General features: G+C 38.1%; 2 protein-coding genes across 2 annotated transcripts; one reads left to right on the top strand and one right to left on the bottom strand.

Moving 5' to 3' along the window:
* Positions 1-777: 777 nt before the first annotated feature.
* Positions 778-12,762, bottom strand: Vps51 (Vacuolar protein sorting 51). The gene is made up of 12 exons (XM_023174081.2): positions 12,514-12,762; positions 12,326-12,460; positions 12,047-12,268; positions 11,342-11,748; positions 11,076-11,273; positions 8,655-8,877; positions 8,336-8,563; positions 8,032-8,178; positions 5,542-5,723; positions 2,958-3,135; positions 2,790-2,902; positions 778-983 (listed from the first exon to the last, which is right to left on the bottom strand). Exons 1-12 carry the CDS (start codon positions 12,592-12,594, stop codon positions 875-877), a joined length of 2,223 nt encoding a protein of 740 aa, XP_023029849.2. The 5' UTR covers positions 12,595-12,762; the 3' UTR covers positions 778-874.
* Positions 12,763-13,483: 721 nt separating this feature from the next.
* Positions 13,484-21,509, top strand: RpII140 (RNA polymerase II subunit RpII140). Its single transcript, XM_074171610.1, has 10 exons — positions 13,484-13,678; positions 13,765-14,842; positions 16,114-16,233; positions 16,291-16,477; positions 18,299-18,613; positions 19,289-19,547; positions 19,606-20,050; positions 20,166-20,382; positions 20,440-20,658; positions 20,773-21,509. Exons 1-10 carry the CDS (start codon positions 13,660-13,662, stop codon positions 21,439-21,441), a joined length of 3,528 nt encoding a protein of 1,175 aa, XP_074027711.1. The 5' UTR covers positions 13,484-13,659; the 3' UTR covers positions 21,442-21,509.
* The last annotated feature ends 489 nt before the right edge of the window (positions 21,510-21,998 follow it).

Genomic DNA, 21,998 nt, shown 5'->3' with positions numbered 1-21,998 from the left:
TCAAAGAACATTTTCATATATTCGGTTTCTTAGTCTGGTTTCTAAAGAACGGACTTCGAATGTTCAAGTTGATAGTGTACATAAAAGGATTTAACTCACTTCTAGATTCAGTTTTAGTCATTTCCTGACAAGGCTAACTTTTATAAAAGTAGGTAGTCTTCTTTATATTGATCTGGAGTTTATTCTTTGCAAGCCATCTGTGATATCTTTCAAGTTGTTTCAAGTCTTTACCCTTATATACAAGAACAGTATCATCTGCGAATTTAAAGTATCTACCTATAATGTTAGCAGTTTTCAATGACAGAACATGTAATGTATAGAGTAGGGGTCCACGGACTGAGTCTTGGGGCACACCTGCTTTATTGGTAGTTTCAGTTTGGCTTGAAATAGCATCAACCATTGTAAATTGTTTGCGATCTATATTTTATTTTTATTAATTTGACTAAAATGGATATAATATAACCCTTGAGTGTTGAAAGATCGTTAGTATTTATGTTATCATAAACAGGTGCTGCATTTTTATTCATTTTATATAATTTTTCCTGAACTTCTTGGGAGTTTGTATTGTATAGGTACACTATTCATTATTGATTTACCAATATCAACGAAACGCAAAAAAGACATTTTTTCAGACGCCCCTCTCTGTCCCACGACACCAACTCAACAAGATGTTGTTGAGTTCTGATAGGCCTCCTCCTATATACAAGAAATTTAAATTGATTCCTCACCTTTACTTACCTCAATGCCTGTTAAACAATAAATAAATAAACAACTGTAGGCAATTCAAATATTCAAGTTATTATTCTCTCAGGCATAATTTTTCTCTCAAAACTTGTAATACATAATATTATGAACAGAATTTAAAAAATAACATTCAACCTCTCTCACAAATAATATCAACAACACTTGGTTCCATCAAAACTGGCTCTAAGCATCTATGCACTGCCGATCCCAATATTTCATCCAATAGAAAATGAACCAAGCTGAAAAAACGAAGGCACAATTTTACTATCATTTTAGAAACAGTTTTGAAAACCGCGACACACGTTTCACCACACAATAACCTCGTCAGGCTCACTAACCTCTACATGGTGCTTCATCTTGCTGGAACGGGTTCCAGCAAGATGATGAAGTGCCTCTTTATTACGAACTGGTGGATAGGTAATCATTATCTCTTAGATTGACCCGTTGTATTACCTGATATGACGCCCATGGACTTTTTTGTGAGAATTTGTCAAATCTAAAGTATACGTTTCAAAACCGCGGTGTATTTCAGAGCTCAGACTTAGCAGAGAAGGTGGCTTAATTGCTTCATGAGTTTCCTACTTATGATAACGTGGAGCTGAAGCGCTTATTATTGATTAATTGAATGTGTGAATGAGTGTAAACATTCACGGCCGGAGATAACCGTGTGAACGCTATTTTTCGGTTTGTCAGCCGTGCTCCGCAGGTTTTTATGCCTGACGTTTCGTCAACATATACGGTAGGAATTATAGAAGACGATGAGGCTACGGTCGAAGTATTTTAGTACTTGGTAGTAGAAACCAGTTAATCTTAATGGGTTTTTTCCTAGGATGGTTGAAATTGCTGGTCATTGAGTAGTTAAGGAAAGTCACTATTTCTATTCATAAATATATGTAAGAGGCACTTTACACAGTTCAGTTCAGTATAAAACACGCCTGAAGAAGTTATTATATAGTGAAACACTTGTTACTCTTTTGGGAACCTTTTTAAGATGAATTGAAAGGGGTATATTTTCAAGGTGTTATGAAATTACAAATTACTTTATATAAACATATGTTGCTGTTTTGTGAATATTTTTGATGTAAATTGAAAGGGGTATATTTTCAAGGTGTTATGAAATTACAAATTACTTTATAAAAACACTTGTTGCTGTCTTGTGAATTTTTTTAAGGTATATTGAAAGGGATATATTTTCAAGGTGTTATGAAATTACAAATTACTTTATAAAAACACTTATTGCTGTTTTGTGAATCTTTTTAAGGTAAATTGAAAGGGATATATTTTCAAGGTGTTATGAAATTACAAATTACTTTATAAAAACACTTATTGCTGTTTTGTGAATCTTTTTAAGGTAAATTGAAAGGGGTATATTTTCAAGGGGTTATGAAATCACAAATTACTTTATAAAAACACATGTTGCTGTTTTGTGAATCTTTTTAAGGTTAATTGAAAGGGGTATATTTTCAAGGTGTTATGAAATTACAGATTACTTTATTAAAACTCAGCAAGTATATGACTTGTTTTCATTTTCATAAAGTACTTGAAAAATGGATAGATACTCTCCCGTGCGCTAGATGGGTTGCGAAGTTCGTAGACTAACGCACAGATGGCGCTACTAGTATAAGATCCATATGATTTTTAGTTAATCCTAACCTTCAAAAGGCACGTGTACAAATTTCCCAGCTGACTGTTAGTTTGTGGGATAGAACATTTCGAGTGAAGCAACTTTTTGTAGTTTGAAGAAAATGGGTGGAAAGGAATTTCGTGTGTTGGTAAAGCATTGCTTTTTGACAAAAAATACTGTTGAAGCCAAGGTTTGGCTTGATAAGCATTATTAGGACTTTGCACCAGGAAAATCAACCATAGCCCTCGAATAATGAAATCAAATTTTGTCAAAAGAAAAATCCTATGTTAGCCTACGAACTTTTCGGTCAAGCATATTAGGTTTCAAAAGTCTGAATTTGTTGACTATTGCAGGCACGACATGCTGCAACGAAAACCTCAAGAGCGCCAAAAGTCCATTTATAGCTCGTCCAACCACTTACTTTTCATCTGCGACAAATCTCCACAGATACAACTGCAAATAGTGTGTGTCCACTTGAATCTGCTGTAGCCCATATTTGCTGAACGTCTTCAGCCTGACGCACTCCATAAAAGTCTAAAATGATGTCAAGATAAATACATTTGATCATTTATACCGAGAAACTCGTCACCTTCAAACTAATTTTAATTATGCCAGTCAGTATGGAAACCTTACTGAAATCGACTGTTGAAAAAATCTCAATTCTTTCGCTGAATATCCGGTGCATGTTGGAGACCAAAGTGGAATCCAGAGGATTCGGAGTATAGCTGGACCAGTTCGAACGATACAGGTGCCTTGAAACTGATAAACTGAACAGAAAAATCACAATTATAGAAAATATGACTACGAAATCTTTTATCGGCTTTCACATCTTCCCTTACCATATTTGGAACCGTGAAACGGGCGATTTGGGATGCAAACTCCTATAGAGATGCAACATTTTTCGGGACTTTACGTCAAGTTGATACAGATCCTTCCGAGTCCACTTCACTACTCCAAACGAGTAGAGTAAGATTGGAACGGTAAGCATACTTGTTGCAGCAACTTTGTTCTTCCCCGACAGTTCCGATGACCAGATCCGTCGAAGTTTGTGCTGATACTTGCCGCGGAGAGAGTTCTTTACTACTGTTACTTCTTGTGAGTGGCGTTGTTCCACCCCGAGGTTAGTAAACGTCCCTCCGGCATCCAATTGGTGTAGGATACTTCCATCTACGAGCTGTACATCCTCTCGGTAGTCCCCGCATCGTCCATTACACATTTTTCTATCCCAAATTTCACACCGACAGCATGCGTGTACTCTTCCACCACCATCAAGGTCTGATGGAGATCCTTCTCTACAGAAGCATAAAGTTTAAGATCATCCATATAAAACAAATGGGTGACCTTGAGCTCCGGTTTCCAGGGGTGCCACAGTTATACCCTCGAGTATTTCTGAGCGCAACAGATAATGGCAATAGTGAGATGCAGAAGAAAAGGGGACTGAGGAAATCACCCTGAAATACACCCCTTCTGAAAGTGACCCATCCTGTTTGGACTCTGGCTCGACAAGATGTCGGGTACCGCAAGGCATCTGAAGCAAATGCAAGATGAGCTCATGCGAAATTGTATCAAATGCCTTACGGTAATCGATCCAGGCCATAGAGAGGTTACGCTTATATTGTATCGAGTCCTGCGATACACATCTATCAATGAGCAGGTTCTCTTCACATCCAGCGACTCCTCTCTTCGACCCTCTCTGCTCATATACCTGTTCGAACACTCGGTCAACTGCGGTGAGTATTCGTGTGTATAAGATGCTTATAACACGAATTCAAGCATGTTATCGGTCTGTAATTCTTAGGGATCGACAAGTCTCCGCTTTTGGGGTTAAGAACGGTCCGCCCCTCGACAAACCAATCCGGAATCGGCTGCTCTCCGCCCAGCCATGAGTTGAAAACTCTGGCCAGATGGCGGTGCTTGGTAGTTTTTCCACTAATAAGTGTTCAGCCCATCTGGGCCTGAAGCAGCAAAGTTTTTGGAACCCACAAGGGCTCTTCGAACGTCATCCGGGGTTATCGGGTTGCGCAGTTCATTGAGCTCAGGCTGTCGAAGCTCTCTGTTGAAAACTTCGAACTGCGCTACGGCTGAAGTGTCTAAGTTGAGTGGCTGCGGGTGTTCATAGATATCCTTCCAGAAGGATTCCACCTGATCAGCGGTCGGCGGATTATCCACAACACGTGGAGGCTCGTTTGGAATAAGCGAGGTTTCTCGCGGAACCTAAGGTTTTCCGCGATACTTCTCGCTCACCTCACTAGTGACTTCTTAGCAGCTACTAGCATTCGTATCCTATCAAGGCAGTGCTGTTTGGTGGTCAACAGCACGCCTTGACTTGAAGTGTGATGGATACGTCGTAGATTGGCGGCTATTCGCCGCTTTGCGGGCGTGAAAGGCCTGTTGGCCGCCCTGTAATCCATCACACATTGGATACGAGACGCGTGATCTCGCCGACGTGATCCTAGCCTCCATCTTGTGTACACGCCGTTCAATCTTCCGAACCGCAAGGCCGGGATTTCGTCCTTCCGATTCGGAAAGCGATTGGAGGACGTTATACACGGAGGTGTTGATTTGCCAGATGTCAGCCTCTTCTGTTAGAACACTATGAACCTCCGCACCCAAACAAGGCAGTTCTTGTGGCTTCAGGGGCCTAATCCTGTGGAGCGCCCTTCGTGTTTTGATTGACTCAATTGGTGGCATGCTCTGGATGTTTTTCACACCACAGAGCATGCAATCCCGCCTTGTACCCTCCTCGCGCGGCTCACAACTCTCGTAGCAATGCATAAGGCTATCTCTCAGCTCATGCGTCCATTCAAAGCGTCCGTTGTCGTTGCCAGGGTTGTCATCGGTAGGCAAATCATCATTATGGGCCCCACCACCTTGCCCCTGACCCCTCCGAGCGGGTCGATTGCGGGGGCCCCTCCCTCGATTGCTAGGAACCAAGTGTTGGGTCCACCAGGTTGTTAGCCCAGTGGATCCACGGGTCCATTAATATTATAATGTAGAGTTGAGAGGAGACTATGTTGAAAAAAAATCTGAAAAGATCTTTGAAAGGTCGGAAACATTTCACACCACCCCGGTATAGCGGGTCGAAACAGCGGGGTTTAGTGTTGGATCATAAATGCGTTGTATTTATGGTCTGGTTTTCAATGAAACACGATAACAAAAGAGTCCGCTGGTACCTGTGAGTTTTTCTGCTGGAATCACTGCTGTGTTCTGTCGCATTGGCCTGGTCTTCGTACAGCAGCGCCACGGTGGAGTCAATAGCTGAAATATCCTCAACTACCCTTTTCATAACTGCTCTAACCGTCCTTGGCTCGATGGTATGCAACCAATCGCGCGTTTCGACGCTCTTTCGCAACATCTAAAACAAGTTCGGGACCCAGCATGAGTTTTGCGTCGAGCCGAATTGTGGGGGAACCCCCAATTCATCAGAATTGGGGGCTTCGAAATAAAAACCTAACGAGAAATTTTTCCGCTGTGAAATGTATGAGTACACCAATCAGAATGTATTTTATTCAAACAGCATGGAAACCATACTCCAGTGAACAAATTTGGAGATTATTCTTACACAGTATACCAGGGTGGTCCCAGAAGTACTTGGCCAGACCTAGAGATGGCGGTAGTTGTTTGGAAAATATCGCTGCATCAGAAAGTACACATTCTATAAAGCATATGTTTCAAGTTTGAAGACGCGGCGTTGTTTAGTATTTGTTTGGCAGCCATCAATAGCGAACGATTTCAGTGAATTTGTGAAAATGGAGAAAATTGGTCATCGTCATGATTGTTTGATTGATTTATTGATAATATGTCTATTGTTTAAGAATAGAATTCTTGTTACAAACACAGGGCATAGTCAAAATATTCCTGTAGGTCATAATAGGCTTCATCACTTGATAGTTCTGTACATTTCTTTCTGAATATAATAAAAGTATTTTCTTTGATCCCATTGGGAAGTTTATTGTATAAGTATCCTGATTTCATCATATATCAACGGGTTTTGAACCAAACATGTTTTTGGAATTGTAGATTCAGTTCATTAGACCGCCTTGTGTGGTAAGTAGCTGTAGCTGTAGATTCATAGTCCTCCGTATTTTTATGTACAATCGATACGGTTCCCAATATAAATATTGAAATTACCGTAAGGATTCTATGTTCTCCAAAAAGGGGTTTACATGAATGTGTATTGTTTACTGTGAAAATTATGACTTGCCATATGTACAATTTTGTACCTAACTGGTCAATAAAGAATTTGAATTTATTACGATGTATGTAGCATGCATTACGATATATGTAGCATGTATTACGATGTCTGTAGCATGTATTACGATATATGTAGCATCTATACGATATATATAGCATATATACGATATATGTAGCATATATACAAAATCTGTAGCATGTATCACAATATATCTGGCATATAATACAATGAATCTGCAAAGTATTACGATATATTACGATATTTGTAGCATGTATACGATAGGGTAGCATGCATAATGATATATGTAGCATATTACATACTTCGTAATATATGCTACAGCACGTATTATGATGTCTGTAGCATGAATTATGATATATGTAGTATATATACACGATATATGTAGCATTACCACGATATATGTAGTATATATACTATATATGTAGCATTACTACAATATATGTAGTATATATACGATATATGTAGTATATATACGATATATGTAGCATATATACGAAATCTGTAGCATGTATTGCAATATATCTGGCATATAATACAATAAATCTACAAAGTATTACGATATATTACGATATTTGTAGCATGTATATGATAAAGTAGCATGCATAATATGTAGCATATATTACAAAGTATGTAGTATGTATTATATCTGTAGCATGAATTACGATATATGTAGTATGTATACGGAATGTGTAGCCTGTATTATATCTGTAGCTTGTATTACGATGTCTGTAGCATGTATACGAAATGTGTAGCATGTAGTATGATATATGTAGCTTGTATTATATCTGTAGCATATATAAGATATCTGTAGGATGTATACGGTATCTGTAGGTCGTGTACAATATATGTATCATGTATACGATACGATATATGTAGCATGTGTTACGATATCTGTAGCACGAATTACGATATTTGTAGCATGTATTACGATATATGTAGCATATATACGATATCTCTAGCATATATTACAATATATGTAGCAAGTATTACAATATATGTAGCATGTATACAATAAGTTTAGCAAGTACTACATTATCTGTAGCATGTATCCCACTTGCGGTACGAAGTTTATTTCTGGGGAAGCAGCTGTCAAAACTTAATGTGTCAAGTTTTCACAATTCAAAAACGAACAGTGAGATCCATTACCAGAGCTGGAGTCCAAGATTCCTGTAAGCTTCTTTTTTTAACTCATCACATCTTAATAGTCTACTGCCTCTTTATTTATGGCTCAGTGTTCAAAGATTTTCCAATGATGAAGAAGTGGTGTCGGCAGTTAATGGCTATTTTGAGGAGTTCTTATTATAAAAACAGTAGTGAATTTATTGAATGTCGCTGGGAAAAGTGTATAGAGCTACAAGGAGATTATTTTGAGAAATATATAGATTTTTTTTCAAAATTCTTGTTTTCTTTGTTGTGGCAGGTACTTCTAGGACCACCCACATACACTTACCTGGGAACAGTTCAAGCCTTGTATCCGAACGTAATAATTCAACAACTCTTGTGCTGACTCCTGCATCGTGTTATTTATCTCAGTCTCATTGGTCAGAGCAGCATTCTGCTTGGAATTTATGTGAAACACCTCATCGGTCTGAGAGAGCTGCAAAGCCATAACAATATCACCACAACAGCTAAATCGTTTCAAGAAAATTTGAATTATCAAAGCATGAATCAACGGCCCCGAAACTGATCCTCGAGGGATACATCCAACGAAAGTCTATTGAACCCACAACGAGACGTACATTTGGACTACTCACCAAAAAATTAACACTGCCATTTCGAAAGTCTAAGCATAGTTTTGACAGGAGTAGAAGTAAAGTGGGAGGCACTTTGGGATCCGCTGTTCCTTTAGCACAAAAACTTCTTGCGGTGGCGGTGAAATGGTGCATGAAGCAGACTATGAGCCCTTCCCTGACATTATCGATGCAGAAACTGTCTCGGAATTGAGGTTTTTGGGCAAAGTGGATATCGGGTTGGATGAAGACCTTTGAAAAATGTGGAACAATACAATGTAAAATTTGAAATATGTAGTGGAGAATCGATCCAGTTTCTGGTACATTTTTTTCGGATACTCACAACCAAATCCTGCAGCACTCCTTTGATTTTTTCGACGATCGTCATTATTAGCGAACTGAGAAGTTCGTTGAGATTCTTAGAGGAATCATCTTGAGTGATGAGCTTGGGGGTGGTCAGTGTTTGCCTTACTTTGGTTAACGTATCTGCGAAATGCATCTTCAGAATCTGAAGATGTGCTTTGCACTGCTTCCTTCCTGCGTGTATTACGATATCTGTAGCAATACTAAAAACACAGGGTTGAGATTACACAACAATGCATTATTTGGATTATCTGGCAGCTTTCGATGTGAAACTGTGTTGAAAAATTTTCCTTATTAGCGATGAAAAATTATAATTCCCGAAGAAAAACTCAAAATTTGTGTTTTGTTCAACAACTATTTGAAAGCACATTGCTGTAGCATGTATTACGATATCTGTAGCATCTATTATATCTGTAGATTGTATTACGATGTCTGTATCATGCATTATATCTGTAGCATATATTAGATATATGTAGCATGTAAACAAATTGTATAACGATGTATGTAGCATGTATACGATATATGTAGCATGTATACAATATATGTAGCATGTATACGATATATGTAGCATGTATACGATATATGTAGCATGTATACGATATATGTAGCATATATACGATATCTCTAGCATATGTTACAATGTATGTAGCAAGTATTACGATATATGTAGCATGTATACAATAAGTTTATTAAGTACTACGGTATCTGTAGTATGTTTTACTACGTCTATAGCATACAATACGATATATGTAACATATATTACGATGTAAGTATTATGATATCTGTAGCATGTATATGAAATATGTAGCATGTATTATATCTGTAGCTTGTATTACGATGTCGGTAGGATGCATTACGATATTTGTAGCATGTAATATGATATCTGTAACATGTATTACGATATATTTAGCATGTATACTATATATGCAGCATATATATTATATATCTAGCATATATTACAATATATGTAGCAAGTATCACGATATCTGTAGCATGTATACAATAAGTTTATCAAGTACTACGATATCTGTAGTATGTTTTACGTCTGTAGCATATAATACGATATCTGTAACATATAATTCGATGTATGTATTATGATATCTGTGGCGTGTATTATGATGTCTGTATTTCGATATATTTAGCATATATATGATATATGTAGCATATATACGATATCTCTAGCATATATTACAATATATGTAGCAAGTATCACGATATCTGTAGCATGTATACAATAAGTTTATCAAGTACTACAATATCTGTAGTATGTTTTACGTCTGTAGCATATAATACGATATCTGTAACATATATTTCGATGTATGTATTATGATATCTGTGGCGTGTATTATGATGTCTGTATTACGATATATTTAGCATATATACGATATATGTAGCATATATACGATATCTCTAGCATATATTACAATATATGTAGCAAGTATCACGATATCTGTAGCATGTATACAATAAGTTTATCAAGTACTACGATATCTGTAGTATGTTTTACGTCTGTAGCATACAATATGATATCTGTAACATATATTTCGATGTATGTATTATGATATCTGTAGCATAAAATACGATGTCTGTAGCAGGTATTACGATATATTTAGCATATATACGATATATGTAGCATATATACGATATATGTAGCATATATAGGATATATGTAGCATATATACGATATATGTTGTAGCATGTTGTAGCATGTATTACAATATATCTGGCATATAATACAATAAATCTACTACGATATTTGTAGCATGTATACGATGAGATAGCATGCATAACGATATCTATAGCATGAATTACAATATCTGTAGCATGTATATGGAATGTGTAGAATGTACTATATCTGTAGATTGTAATACGATGTCTGTAGCATGTATTAGGATAACTCTAGCTGTTACATATATCACGATGTGTTTATTACGATATCTGTAGCATATATTACGATATTCGTGGCATGTATACGAAATGTGTAGCATGTAGTATAATATATGTAACTTGTATTATATTTGTAGCATGTATAAGATATCTGTAGCATGTATACGGTATGTGTAGGACGTGTACAATATATGTAGCATGTATACAATATCTGTAGCATGTATACAATATCTGTAGCATGTATTAGATATCTGTATCAATCCTAAAAACCAAGAGCCTATATTAGGTATCAAATTTTTATGATATATTTTTTTATTTGAAACAAGGAGATAGTACGTTTCTGAAAAAATAAAAGCCTCAAAATATCTGAAAATTTGAATTTTTGTTCAACACCTCTTTCAAAGTATATATTTATATATCGCTAAAGACTACACTTCAAATTGTCAAATTGATAAAATTTGCTAAACACCAATATCAAAATACATTTAGAAGTCTCCATCAACAGAAAACTTACTTTGCAAAATCCACATCTTTGCACAAAGTATTGGATTCTATTCTCCTGTAAAACCTGTCTAGAGCTTGTACTAGTGTGCTTGTGTCTCCTACATCCTGCTCAGAGTCAACTTTGGTCTGAACAAGATCAAAATACTTGGTCATGTTCTGTTTCACAAAAGAATCTAACTCCACGGCTGCGAAATTCTCAAAAATGTCACTGAAATTTGAATAAATGTTATTGTGACGTCATACCATCATTATTTTCTGGGGACCAACAATGCTCACCTGTTTTCCACGTGCTCAGTATAGACCCTGTTGATGAACATATCATGGAACGAAGCTACGACAAGACACAAATCGCTCAAAAACCCCGAGCACCCCAAATCGACAAACTCAATAATATCCCGCTGCTCGATCTGGTCCTTCAACATTACCAGCTGCTCACCCAGACGTTTTTCTGCGCAAGACAAGAATTCTGTGCAGAGCTCCTTAGCAGGTTCATCGAGTTGGAGCAAGAGATCGACTGATTCGGCCAACTCCTTGGCAGATGCATTCGAGTTTGAGAACTGAATACGTAGTTCAGCCTTCAGTTCGATTAAGATGGACTCGCAGTCGCTTTTGATGCCTTGGAACGAAGGCATGTCTCCGTATTGTTGTAGAACACGTTGAGCGTGTAGATAATCTTGGGTAGCCTGAAATTTGAAATTAGAAAGGCTTGTATTTGTTTCATTTTCATTTCAGTGAGTTTCTTTGTAGATAGATTCGGCTCAGTACGGGAAAAATCCCCAGGCATGGTCCTGATACTCCTTTTATTAACTTTCTTGGGGACCACGACTTAAATAATCACATATATTAAGAAAAGAACTGGACCCAAAACCAAGCCCTGTGGAACCCCATATTTGAGTTTCTTCTACTTGAATTTTTGTTCCAGCTATTTTGAAAAAAGTGTATCGGATGAAAGAAAAATCATTTAGAATAGTAAATTATTACCTGCAAATAATTTTTTTCTTCCATCCTAGCCTTCAGAGTGGTAGGCAACTTGAATAGAAACTGCAACTTCTGAAGCAGAGTATGTATTCCGGACAGTTTGCTGATTTTCTCTCTTGTTCCCTGTAAAGTGGAATTGATCTGATCTGAGAAAGAAGTAATCGAAGCCATATTGGAAGCCAGTAGATCCATTTCCGTTTCCATTTTCTTGAAATCGTTCTTCATCTACAACAAGAAATCAGGTTTGGTTACTCCACTACAATACTTTTTCATCCTGAATACTTTTTTTATCGTATCTGTTGCAGAGATGAATTTATTGTAGTTTTCATATACTAAGGTTTGCATATCGGAATGAAGAGTTTGGGTGTCTTTGATAACATCATTTTCGTGGTCCATGATTTGTTTTAGAGTATAATCCTGAAAAGAAGATGTTGAGTAAAATGTATATATTTGAGTGTTCCTAATCAGACTTTGAATAGTTTGTCTAGATACATATTTGGATTAAAGTTGGGTCCATTTATGTCTAGAGGATTTGGCTTTTTCTCAGCCATATTCAATAATTGACAACTTTACTATACCACAGACTAAGTTTAATATTCGAGTTTTGTTGCCTGTCTGTGTACAATATTTTAAAATTGCTGCTTTTTTTATTGTATTGAAAATTACAAAACATTCAAAATCAAAACAAAGTTGTTGTCACTGTCAACTTTGACGTTAGATGTCATTTATGGGATGGTAAGTGATAAGTTGGTACGTTCCAAGAAGTTTAAAAAATAACAACTTCCTAACCGCTACTTACCGGAATTCTTTGATTCCTTGTTTTCTTTGAGGTATACATCGCATCCTAGTGATAATGTTTCTCGCGAATATTTTACACATACTTTGCTGAGTACTTACATCCGAAACTAATAGAGAAAAAATTGTTATGTCAGATGTCAAATATGCAATCATAAACACACGCTGAGATTATTTCGAAATTATCTTCAACAACGTCTCCAAACAACGAATCGTACCGTTCGTAAAAGCCTTCCATATTTTCAGTTGTCCACTTAATGAAGATGAAATTCGTATCTTGCGTAATAATCTCTGCATCCCAGAGGGTCACTTCCAACCGATTTTACTGAATCCATTATATATGCCTGAGAAACATGATAGTGGAAACCCCATTCCTATCCTCCTCCGAGGACTGGCTTGAATTTTAGTGCATGATATGTGCATCATTATGCAGAAACCAAGTACCGAGTAACTAGTGTGTCTAGTTCCACGAATCGATATTCATATTACAGACTGGATTTTCCTTCTTTTTTAGTTTTTCCAGTTATCCAGATTTATTCTCCTGTGTCCCCATTTGATTTCTGACAAAGCAGTAAACTATTGACCGGAAAGCCCCAGAAGTTTAGGCCACTACATGAAGAAAAATAAGAAGATTATTGGAACAATGAAATGTTGCACGTCAATTTGTCAATTTTGGGTTTTGGGTCGAGCAGCGGGTTATATTTACTAATATTTAATACTATCACACTTTCCCAATATACAACTATAAACATTCTTTGCTTTTGATTATAACTACTCGATCAGCAACATATTGTATAGACGTTGAATTCATATACTTCAATATGTATGAACAAGATGATGGTAAGTCCATTCTTTAGAAAATAATTAATTCAGATATATCCTACATTTTCCGCTCGTACACCTCCTAATCTATCAAACTCTTCTAGATCAATTCGAAGATGAAGACTCCGAAGAAATCAGTGCAGAACTTTGGCAAGAAGCCTGTTGGATTGTCATCAACGCCTATTTCGATGAAAAGGGCTTGGTACGCCAACAACTCGACAGTTTCGATGAATTCATACAAATGTCCGTCCAGAGAATAGTCGAAGACTCCCCTCAAATCGACCTCCAGGCAGAGGCCCAGCACATAGCAGGAGAAATTGAAAACCCACCCAGATTTTTGTTGAAGTTCGAACAGATTTACCTGTCAAAGCCCACTCATTGGGAGAAAGATGGGGCCCCCTCTCCTATGATGCCCAACGAGGCCCGACTGAGGAATCTCACATATTCAGCTCCTCTGTACGTCGATATAACCAAGACTATTGTTAAGGACGGGGAGGATCCTATCGAAACCCAGCATCAAAAGACGTTCATTGGTAAAATCCCGATTATGTTACGTTCAACATACTGCTTGCTTAGTGGTTTGACAGATCGAGATCTGACGGAGTTGAACGAGTGTCCCCTAGACCCTGGGGGATATTTCATTATAAACGGATCAGAAAAGGTGCTGATTGCCCAAGAAAAGATGGCGACAAATACCGTGTATGTATTTTCCATGAAAGACGGCAAGTATGCTTACAAATCAGAAATCCGGTCTTGCTTGGAACACAGTTCGAGACCTACTTCTACTTTATGGGTCAACATGATGGCCAGAGGGGGCCAAGCTATCAAAAAGGCAGCTATTGGTCAGCGAATCATTGCCATCCTTCCATATATCAAGCAAGAAATACCCATCATGATCGTGTTTCGAGCTTTGGGTTTCGTAGCTGATCGCGACATTCTCGAACATATAATCTATGACTTTGACGATCCGGAACTGATGGAGATGGTCAAGCCTTCTTTGGATGAGGCTTTTGTTATCCAGGAACAAAATATAGCGTTGAACTTCATTGGTGCTAGAGGAGCTAGGCCTGGTGTTACCAAAGAGAAACGTGTGAAATATGCTAGGGAAATTTTGCAGAAGGAAATGTTGCCCCATGTGGGAGTGTCTGATTTTTGTGAAACCAAGAAGGCATATTTTTTGGGGTGAGTCTCGCTCAAAGTCTATGTGATTTAAAACAATTTTGTAACACAGGTGGAAGAACCTCAGTCGATAGCTAGTTGAGCAAAATTTGGATTTAGTTTAATAAACTATAATCACTATTATTATTTCACATTCCAACTTTTTCTTTTGTCTCTACTTCAGTGGTTGTGACACGTTCTATACAATTATGTAATGGGTAATGTTCTTCCTGACGAAAATCAAGTAGTTTTCATAAAAGAGCTCTAAAACAACGCATTTTGAACTTACCATTTCAACCTTTTTCTTTAAAAAATTATTAAAATACTTGAAAAAGAGGAATGAAATAATGCATTCAACATTTAAAGGGATTCGTTTCTATTTCACCATTTGGCAACATCGGTTATAGCTGATAAAGGACAATGAATCTGTTACCTGTATGAGACAAACAAAGATGACATATTTCAGAGGCGTGCTGTTCTGTTTACTTATGTTCCGAGTTCCGAAACATTCTGTGACATGACATTTTGTGCACCTAACCTATCTTCCTCTATATAAATAAATAACAAAACAACTGTTGTTTATGTGGCTTGTGGAGGTGGTGTTGAACTATAATTTATATTTTGCCTTAATTGTTGATTTATAAAGATGATTTTTCTTTTTAAAAGTATAATATCTAGGTATGTATAAATTATTTCAACTTGATATAGGCGCTGTTGCCAATATGTGAATTAGAAACAAATCCCTTTAGAAATTAAAACCCAACATTTGAAACATCATTTTGAATACTTTTCGAAGTGAATTTGAAAAACTCATGAATTAAACTCAACTTCATTTTGTTTAAACTTGCATTTGCTGTAATAACCCAATTTAAGGAACATTCCCCATTTTGTAACACAGGCAGAAGAACCTCAGTTGATAGCTAGTTGAGCAGATTTGGATTTAGTTCGATAAACTATAATTACTATTATTATTTTACATTCCAACTTTTTCTTTTTTTTGTCTCTACTTCCGTGGTTGTGACACTTTGTATAACATTATGTAATTGCTTTCAATGGCAATAAAATGTCTGAAAAATCTTGATCAGACTAATATAAGATTAAGTTTTTGGGTTTAGTGATATAAATTATTTTCATTTTTAGTGGAATTGATCATTCACTCATACAGAGATGATTACAGAATGTTTTATTTATTAGAAACCAAAGAAATTCAACGTAATAGCAAACTCTTCCCCCTTTTTTTTGCTAGATGATATTTCCTTTTGTCTCTTCGCCTGAAAAGTTTATTTTTTTTTCAGTTACATGGTGCATAGACTGCTCTTGGCGGCGTTAGGTCGTAGGGAACTGGACGACAGAGATCACTACGGTAACAAAAGATTGGATTTGGCCGGACCGTTACTAGCTTTCCTTTTCAGAGGGTAATATATTATCAGATTTTAAGTTCATGGTTTCCGGAACTGTATTTTTTTTCTCAGTTTGTTCAAGAATTTAATGAAGGAAGTCCGAATGTATGCCCAGAAGTTCATCGATAAAGGAAAAGACTTCAATTTGGATCTGGCTATAAAGACAAAATTGATAACGGACGGTCTCAGATATTCACTTGCCACAGGGAATTGGGGTGACCAAAAGAAGGCTCATCAAGCTAGAGCAGGAGTATCTCAGGTATCATTTTTTTCCAATTGCCCTATTTTAGTTTGTCTCTTTAATCTCTATATGTAACTCCATACATTCCATATTGACATATCATTAATGAACGTAGGGGGGATATTAATAGAAAACTTAAAGAAATACCAATAACCGTGTTAGGAATCATACGTTAAAAGGTAAGACCTCGTTAGTCCTCAGCTCGCACAAGTTTCTCAACTTCTGAGAGTTGTCGTTCGTATGGGAGCGACAGCTGATTAACGGAAAAACAGACAGATTTTAAACAGACAGACAGACAGTAATTACTCTCAAAAACCGTTACTGCTCAATCTCTGAAAAACTGTGAAAAAATATGCGTTCCGATTCCAATCCATTAGAAAACCTTCCAAGTAACGGAATTATAGAGCCTGCAAAGGCATGTTACCCGATTTTCTAGAAAGATCAGTCCTAATTTCACTTCATAAAGTAGCTACTCAGCACTAGGAAATTAGAGGAGTTGCCCTTGAAAGGTGTTATTCCTAGCTATCAGGTCGAAGCCATACAGTAAAAGCAACAATACTCTCTAAAAGCGTACATAAAGATTGGCGTACCTCAAGGCTCAACACTGGGCCTGCTCTTCTTTTTGGTGTATATCACAGATTTGCTGAATGTCAAAATATCTGAAAATTTCACACTGTATGCCAATGACACTACTATAATGTGGCATAGTTCGAATTTAGAGTCCTTGAAATAATCAATGGTACTGACGTACTTGGAAAATTGTGTAACTCAAATAAGCTTTCTTTGAATGTCCAAAAATCACTGTTGTCGCTGTTGTCAGGGGGCAGATCGAAAATATTTCACTAGAAGATGCAATTGATAATAAACGTCATACAAAATTCCAGGGGTTACAAATTTGATAGCAGACTGAATTTCGATAATCATATACATGCTTTCAAAAGCAAACCAGCATCTGGATGTTATGCAGTTTGTGTCATACCCAATGAACTTGCACTGTTAAACGCAAATATGGTTTATCATTCACCAATCGAATCTCACCGGCGTTATGGTATTGCTTTCTGGAGGGTTAGTAACAACCACATCCAGGCTATTTTAGTCCAACAAAAACGGGCAATCGACCAAAAAGTAGTTGATTGTTACCGATCCAAAGTCCTCCCCTCACCACTTGACCTTGAATAAGGTAACTTCAGATGCCTTTTGCACGGACCTTAAACTGTGTCATTGCCCTTGATAAGCTACGTTAAAGTTCATTCAACCTTGATTATCTTCAAGGTCAAATCCCTGACTCCGCCTTGAATATCACTCTCAAGTGTTTGTCGCATATCTGTTTCTCCACCGTACACTTCTGGCCTTGAATGGCTACACTTCACCTTGGGCTATGTGCGGGTCATATGACCTTGATGTTTGACTCCTCAATACATGTCCTTGAGGACCATAGAAAACGTGCCCATACCTTCAACCTCCCTCCCTTGTTGATAATTCCACAAAAAAAAATATAATATTCGGTAGGCAAAAAACATTAGATTACCTATTCCAACCTCAACTCTTTGTCAGAGACTCTATTGTATATAATGGTTGTAAAATATCTACCACTGGAGATAAGGAAAATTAGAAGCTCAATGATCTTTAGAAAATCATTGAAAACTTTAGTCAGTGAGAAACCATACTACTGTGTTGCTGACTTTTTTATGAAACTTTTTGAATAGGGTCCAATTCCAATGATATAGCATTTTATTTGATATGTACCGTCATTCATTATTTTGCTTTCTGTTTACAACAGTAATTGATTCCAAAGCACTAAGGTATATTTATCTCTCTCTCACACTCCCACTTCTCTAGGTATTGAATCGACTGACATTCGCTTCGACGTTATCCCATTTACGGCGCGTCAACTCGCCCATTGGTCGCGACGGTAAACTGGCCAAACCTCGTCAGTTGCACAACACCCTGTGGGGCATGATTTGCCCTGCAGAAACGCCAGAGGGAGCTGCCGTCGGTCTCGTCAAGAATCTCGCCCTGATGGCTTACATCTCTGTCGGATCCCAACCGTCCCCCATTTTGGAGTTCTTGGAGGAATGGTCGATGGAGAACTTGGAAGAAATAGCTCCTTCAGCCATCGCAAATGCTACGAAGATCTTCGTTAACGGATGTTGGGTGAGTATTAACTTTCTATAAATTTTTCGCAAGTTTTTCATTATTATTTTTTTAATAATGAAAACATCTATCTTTCAAGTGCCTTACAAGTGTTTTTTTGACAGAGACGGGGTAGATAGTAAAATATAATGAATAATCAGGCAAATATAATGAATACTGAAGTACCACAAGGTCCAAGTTTTGGACCAGATGTTTCGAGAAATATAACAAAGTTTTTTTTTTGCTGATGACTTAATGCTGATCTCTCAGATACTTGTACAGTGCTTTAAGATAATGATTTGAAGTTTAGTGTTACGGAATCCAAGTTTATGTTATCAGGAAAAAATGCAAGTGAAGATGACATCGTTCGTACCACTTCTCTTTTGTTCAATAATGTTTTATAAGTGAGTTGTGACTAGTCGAAGGCTGTATTTGGATCACTAGCAATGTCATCAAAGGATAAATGATTTCCTATTACTAATCTTCTATTCGGGACTTTGAATATTACTGGAGCTTTTTCCCAACACCAAACCGTTATTTTAACACCTCGACACGTGTTTCGATCACCAAGTGATCATCTTCAAGAGGAAGATCAGACTGAAAAAAAAAACTCCAATAATATTCATTACCACACCAAAGATTCCAAACAGTGCATCACAAGTATTCGGGACTTTCTTAAGTATCTTTTGGCATTAGGTTGGAATCCATAGAGACCCGGAACAGCTTATGGCGACCCTCCGTAAACTTCGACGTCAGATGGACATCATAGTCTCTGAGGTATCGATGATAAGAGACATCCGTGACAGAGAAATCAGGATCTACACAGACGCCGGAAGAATTTGTAGGCCTCTGCTGATTGTAGAGAACGGTCAGCTGTTGCTAAAAAAGAGACACGTCGACATGTTGAAAGAAAGGGAATACAATAACTACGGTTGGCAGGTGTTGGTTGCTTCTGGTGAGTTATTTTTCACTGCCTATTGAAGGAATGTGTAAGCAGTTGATTTCAACTTTAGGTGTGGTGGAATACATCGACACTCTTGAAGAAGAAACTGTCATGATTGCGATGAATCCTGAGGATCTTCGGCAGGACAAAGAATATGCTTATTGTACGACCTACACCCACTGCGAAATCCACCCGGCCATGATCTTGGGCGTTTGCGCGTCTATTATACCTTTCCCCGATCATAACCAGAGCCCAAGGAACACCTACCAGAGCGCTATGGGTAAGCAAGCTATGGGGGTCTACATTACGAATTTCCACGTGCGGATGGACACCCTGGCTCACGTGCTATACTACCCGCACAAGCCTCTGGTCACTACCAGGTCTATGGAGTATCTGCGGTTCAGAGAGTTACCAGCCGGGATCAACAGTATAGTTGCTATTGCTTGTTATACTGGTTATAATCAAGAAGATTCTGTTATTCTGAACGCGTCTGCTGTGGAAAGAGGATTTTTCCGGTAAGTACATAAATGGTGTCAGCATATAAATGGTGTCAGGTGTGGGGTACGTTAAAAAAATTCAATTGATACTTGATGGCATTATATAATTTATGATGGCGAATATTGTTTGCAGATCCGTGTTTTATCGTTCCTATAAAGACGCCGAATCGAAGCGAATTGGCGACCAGGAGGAACAGTTCGAGAAGCCAACCAGGCAAACCTGTCAAGGTATGAGGAACGCCCTTTACGACAAACTGGACGATGATGGTATAATTTCCCCCGGTATTCGTGTGTCAGGAGACGATGTGATCATCGGGAAGACCATGACTTTACCAGAAAACGACGATGAAGTAGGTTTTTAATTTTACGATGAGAGCTGTATGAAACGAATTACTTTTTTGTTTCAGTTGGACGGAACCACTAAACGGTACACTAAAAGAGACGCTTCGACGTTCCTGCGTAACAGCGAAACTGGTTCAGTGGATCAGGTGATGTTGACGTTGAACTCTGAAGGGTACAAGTTTTGTAAAATCAGGGTGAGGTCCGTACGTATTCCGCAAATTGGAGACAAGTTTGCTTCCAGACACGGGCAGAAGGGTACTTGCGGAATCCAGTATCGTCAAGAGGTATGTTTGGTGGAGTGTTGTCGAGACATTTTTGGATCTCACTTTTATTCGCGGAGTATTGATTAATAGCAAATTTTGGCGTCTGTGAATTCTATTGAAGTTATTCTTTTCCAGGACATGATCTTCAGTGCCGAGGGCATCACCCCCGACATCATCATCAACCCCCACGCCATCCCCTCCCGTATGACAATTGGTCACTTGATCGAGTGCATTCAGGGCAAGGTGTCCTCTAACAAGGGTGAAATCGGCGATGCCACTCCCTTCAACGACGCCGTGAATGTGCAGAAAATCTCCACCCTCCTCCAAGAGTATGGCTACCAACTTAGAGGCAATGAAGTCATGTACAATGGCCACACGGGCCGCAAAATCAATGCGCAGATTTTCTTGGGGCCCACCTACTACCAGCGTCTGAAGCACATGGTGGACGATAAGATCCACTCTAGAGCCCGTGGCCCCGTGCAAATCCTAGTTAGACAGCCTATGGAGGGGCGTGCTAGGGACGGGGGGTTGCGTTTCGGAGAGATGGAGCGTGATTGCCAGATTTCTCACGGCGCTGCACAATTCTTGAGGGAGAGGCTCTTCGAGGTCTCAGACCCGTACAGAATACACGTGTGCAACTTCTGCGGGCTGATAGCCATCGCGAATATGAGGAATAACACTTTCGAGTGCAAGGGCTGCAAAAACAAGACGCAGATTTCGCAGGTCAGGCTACCGTATGCGGCCAAGTTGCTCTTCCAGGAGCTGATGTCGATGAATATCGCCCCAAGGCTGATGGTTTTGTAAGGTTCTGAGTGGTTGGGGTTAGGTATTGTTTTTGTATGACATGCTAAGATAATAAAGTATTTTAAGTATTTTGTGTTTTTTTTTATGAAGTTTGCACGTGAAATCGTTCAGAACGGACCATCAAAAACTTACCGCATTGACGCATTCAAAAGGTTATAAAATGATTTTAAATCACTTCGCCGCAGTTCTTCTGAAGGAATTTATGTTAATTATTTGAAAAAATAGGACATGTTTCCATTTGAAATCGAAATGACATTCAGCACGTCTAGTCTGACCTTTCGATTGATTCACAAATCTTTTATAACTCGAAGCAAGGTTACAAAATAATAATTGTAGATTTTTTATTCCATTCAAAGCGAAAAAATCTGGATTAGTAGGCCGTGGTTGAATAGAACCTAAAGTACTAAACGTTTCGTCTGCTACTACGACAGACATCGTCAGTGGTATATGCGTGGGCGAAGATTATATGTCGGTCTGAGCAACGACTAACATGAAAATTGCCTTGATATCAAAGGACCACGCCGGGTTCAGAGAAAAATATAGTTTGAGTGAAAATA

Source organism: Leptinotarsa decemlineata, unplaced genomic scaffold (genome assembly GCF_025532065.1).
Source record: "Leptinotarsa decemlineata unplaced genomic scaffold, Ldec_3_MD MMD2_P_RNA_scaffold_12, whole genome shotgun sequence".
Taxonomy (NCBI): domain Eukaryota; kingdom Metazoa; phylum Arthropoda; class Insecta; order Coleoptera; family Chrysomelidae; genus Leptinotarsa; species Leptinotarsa decemlineata.
Note: the sequence above shows the minus strand (reverse complement) of the source record. Positions and strands in the feature narration are given on the sequence as shown.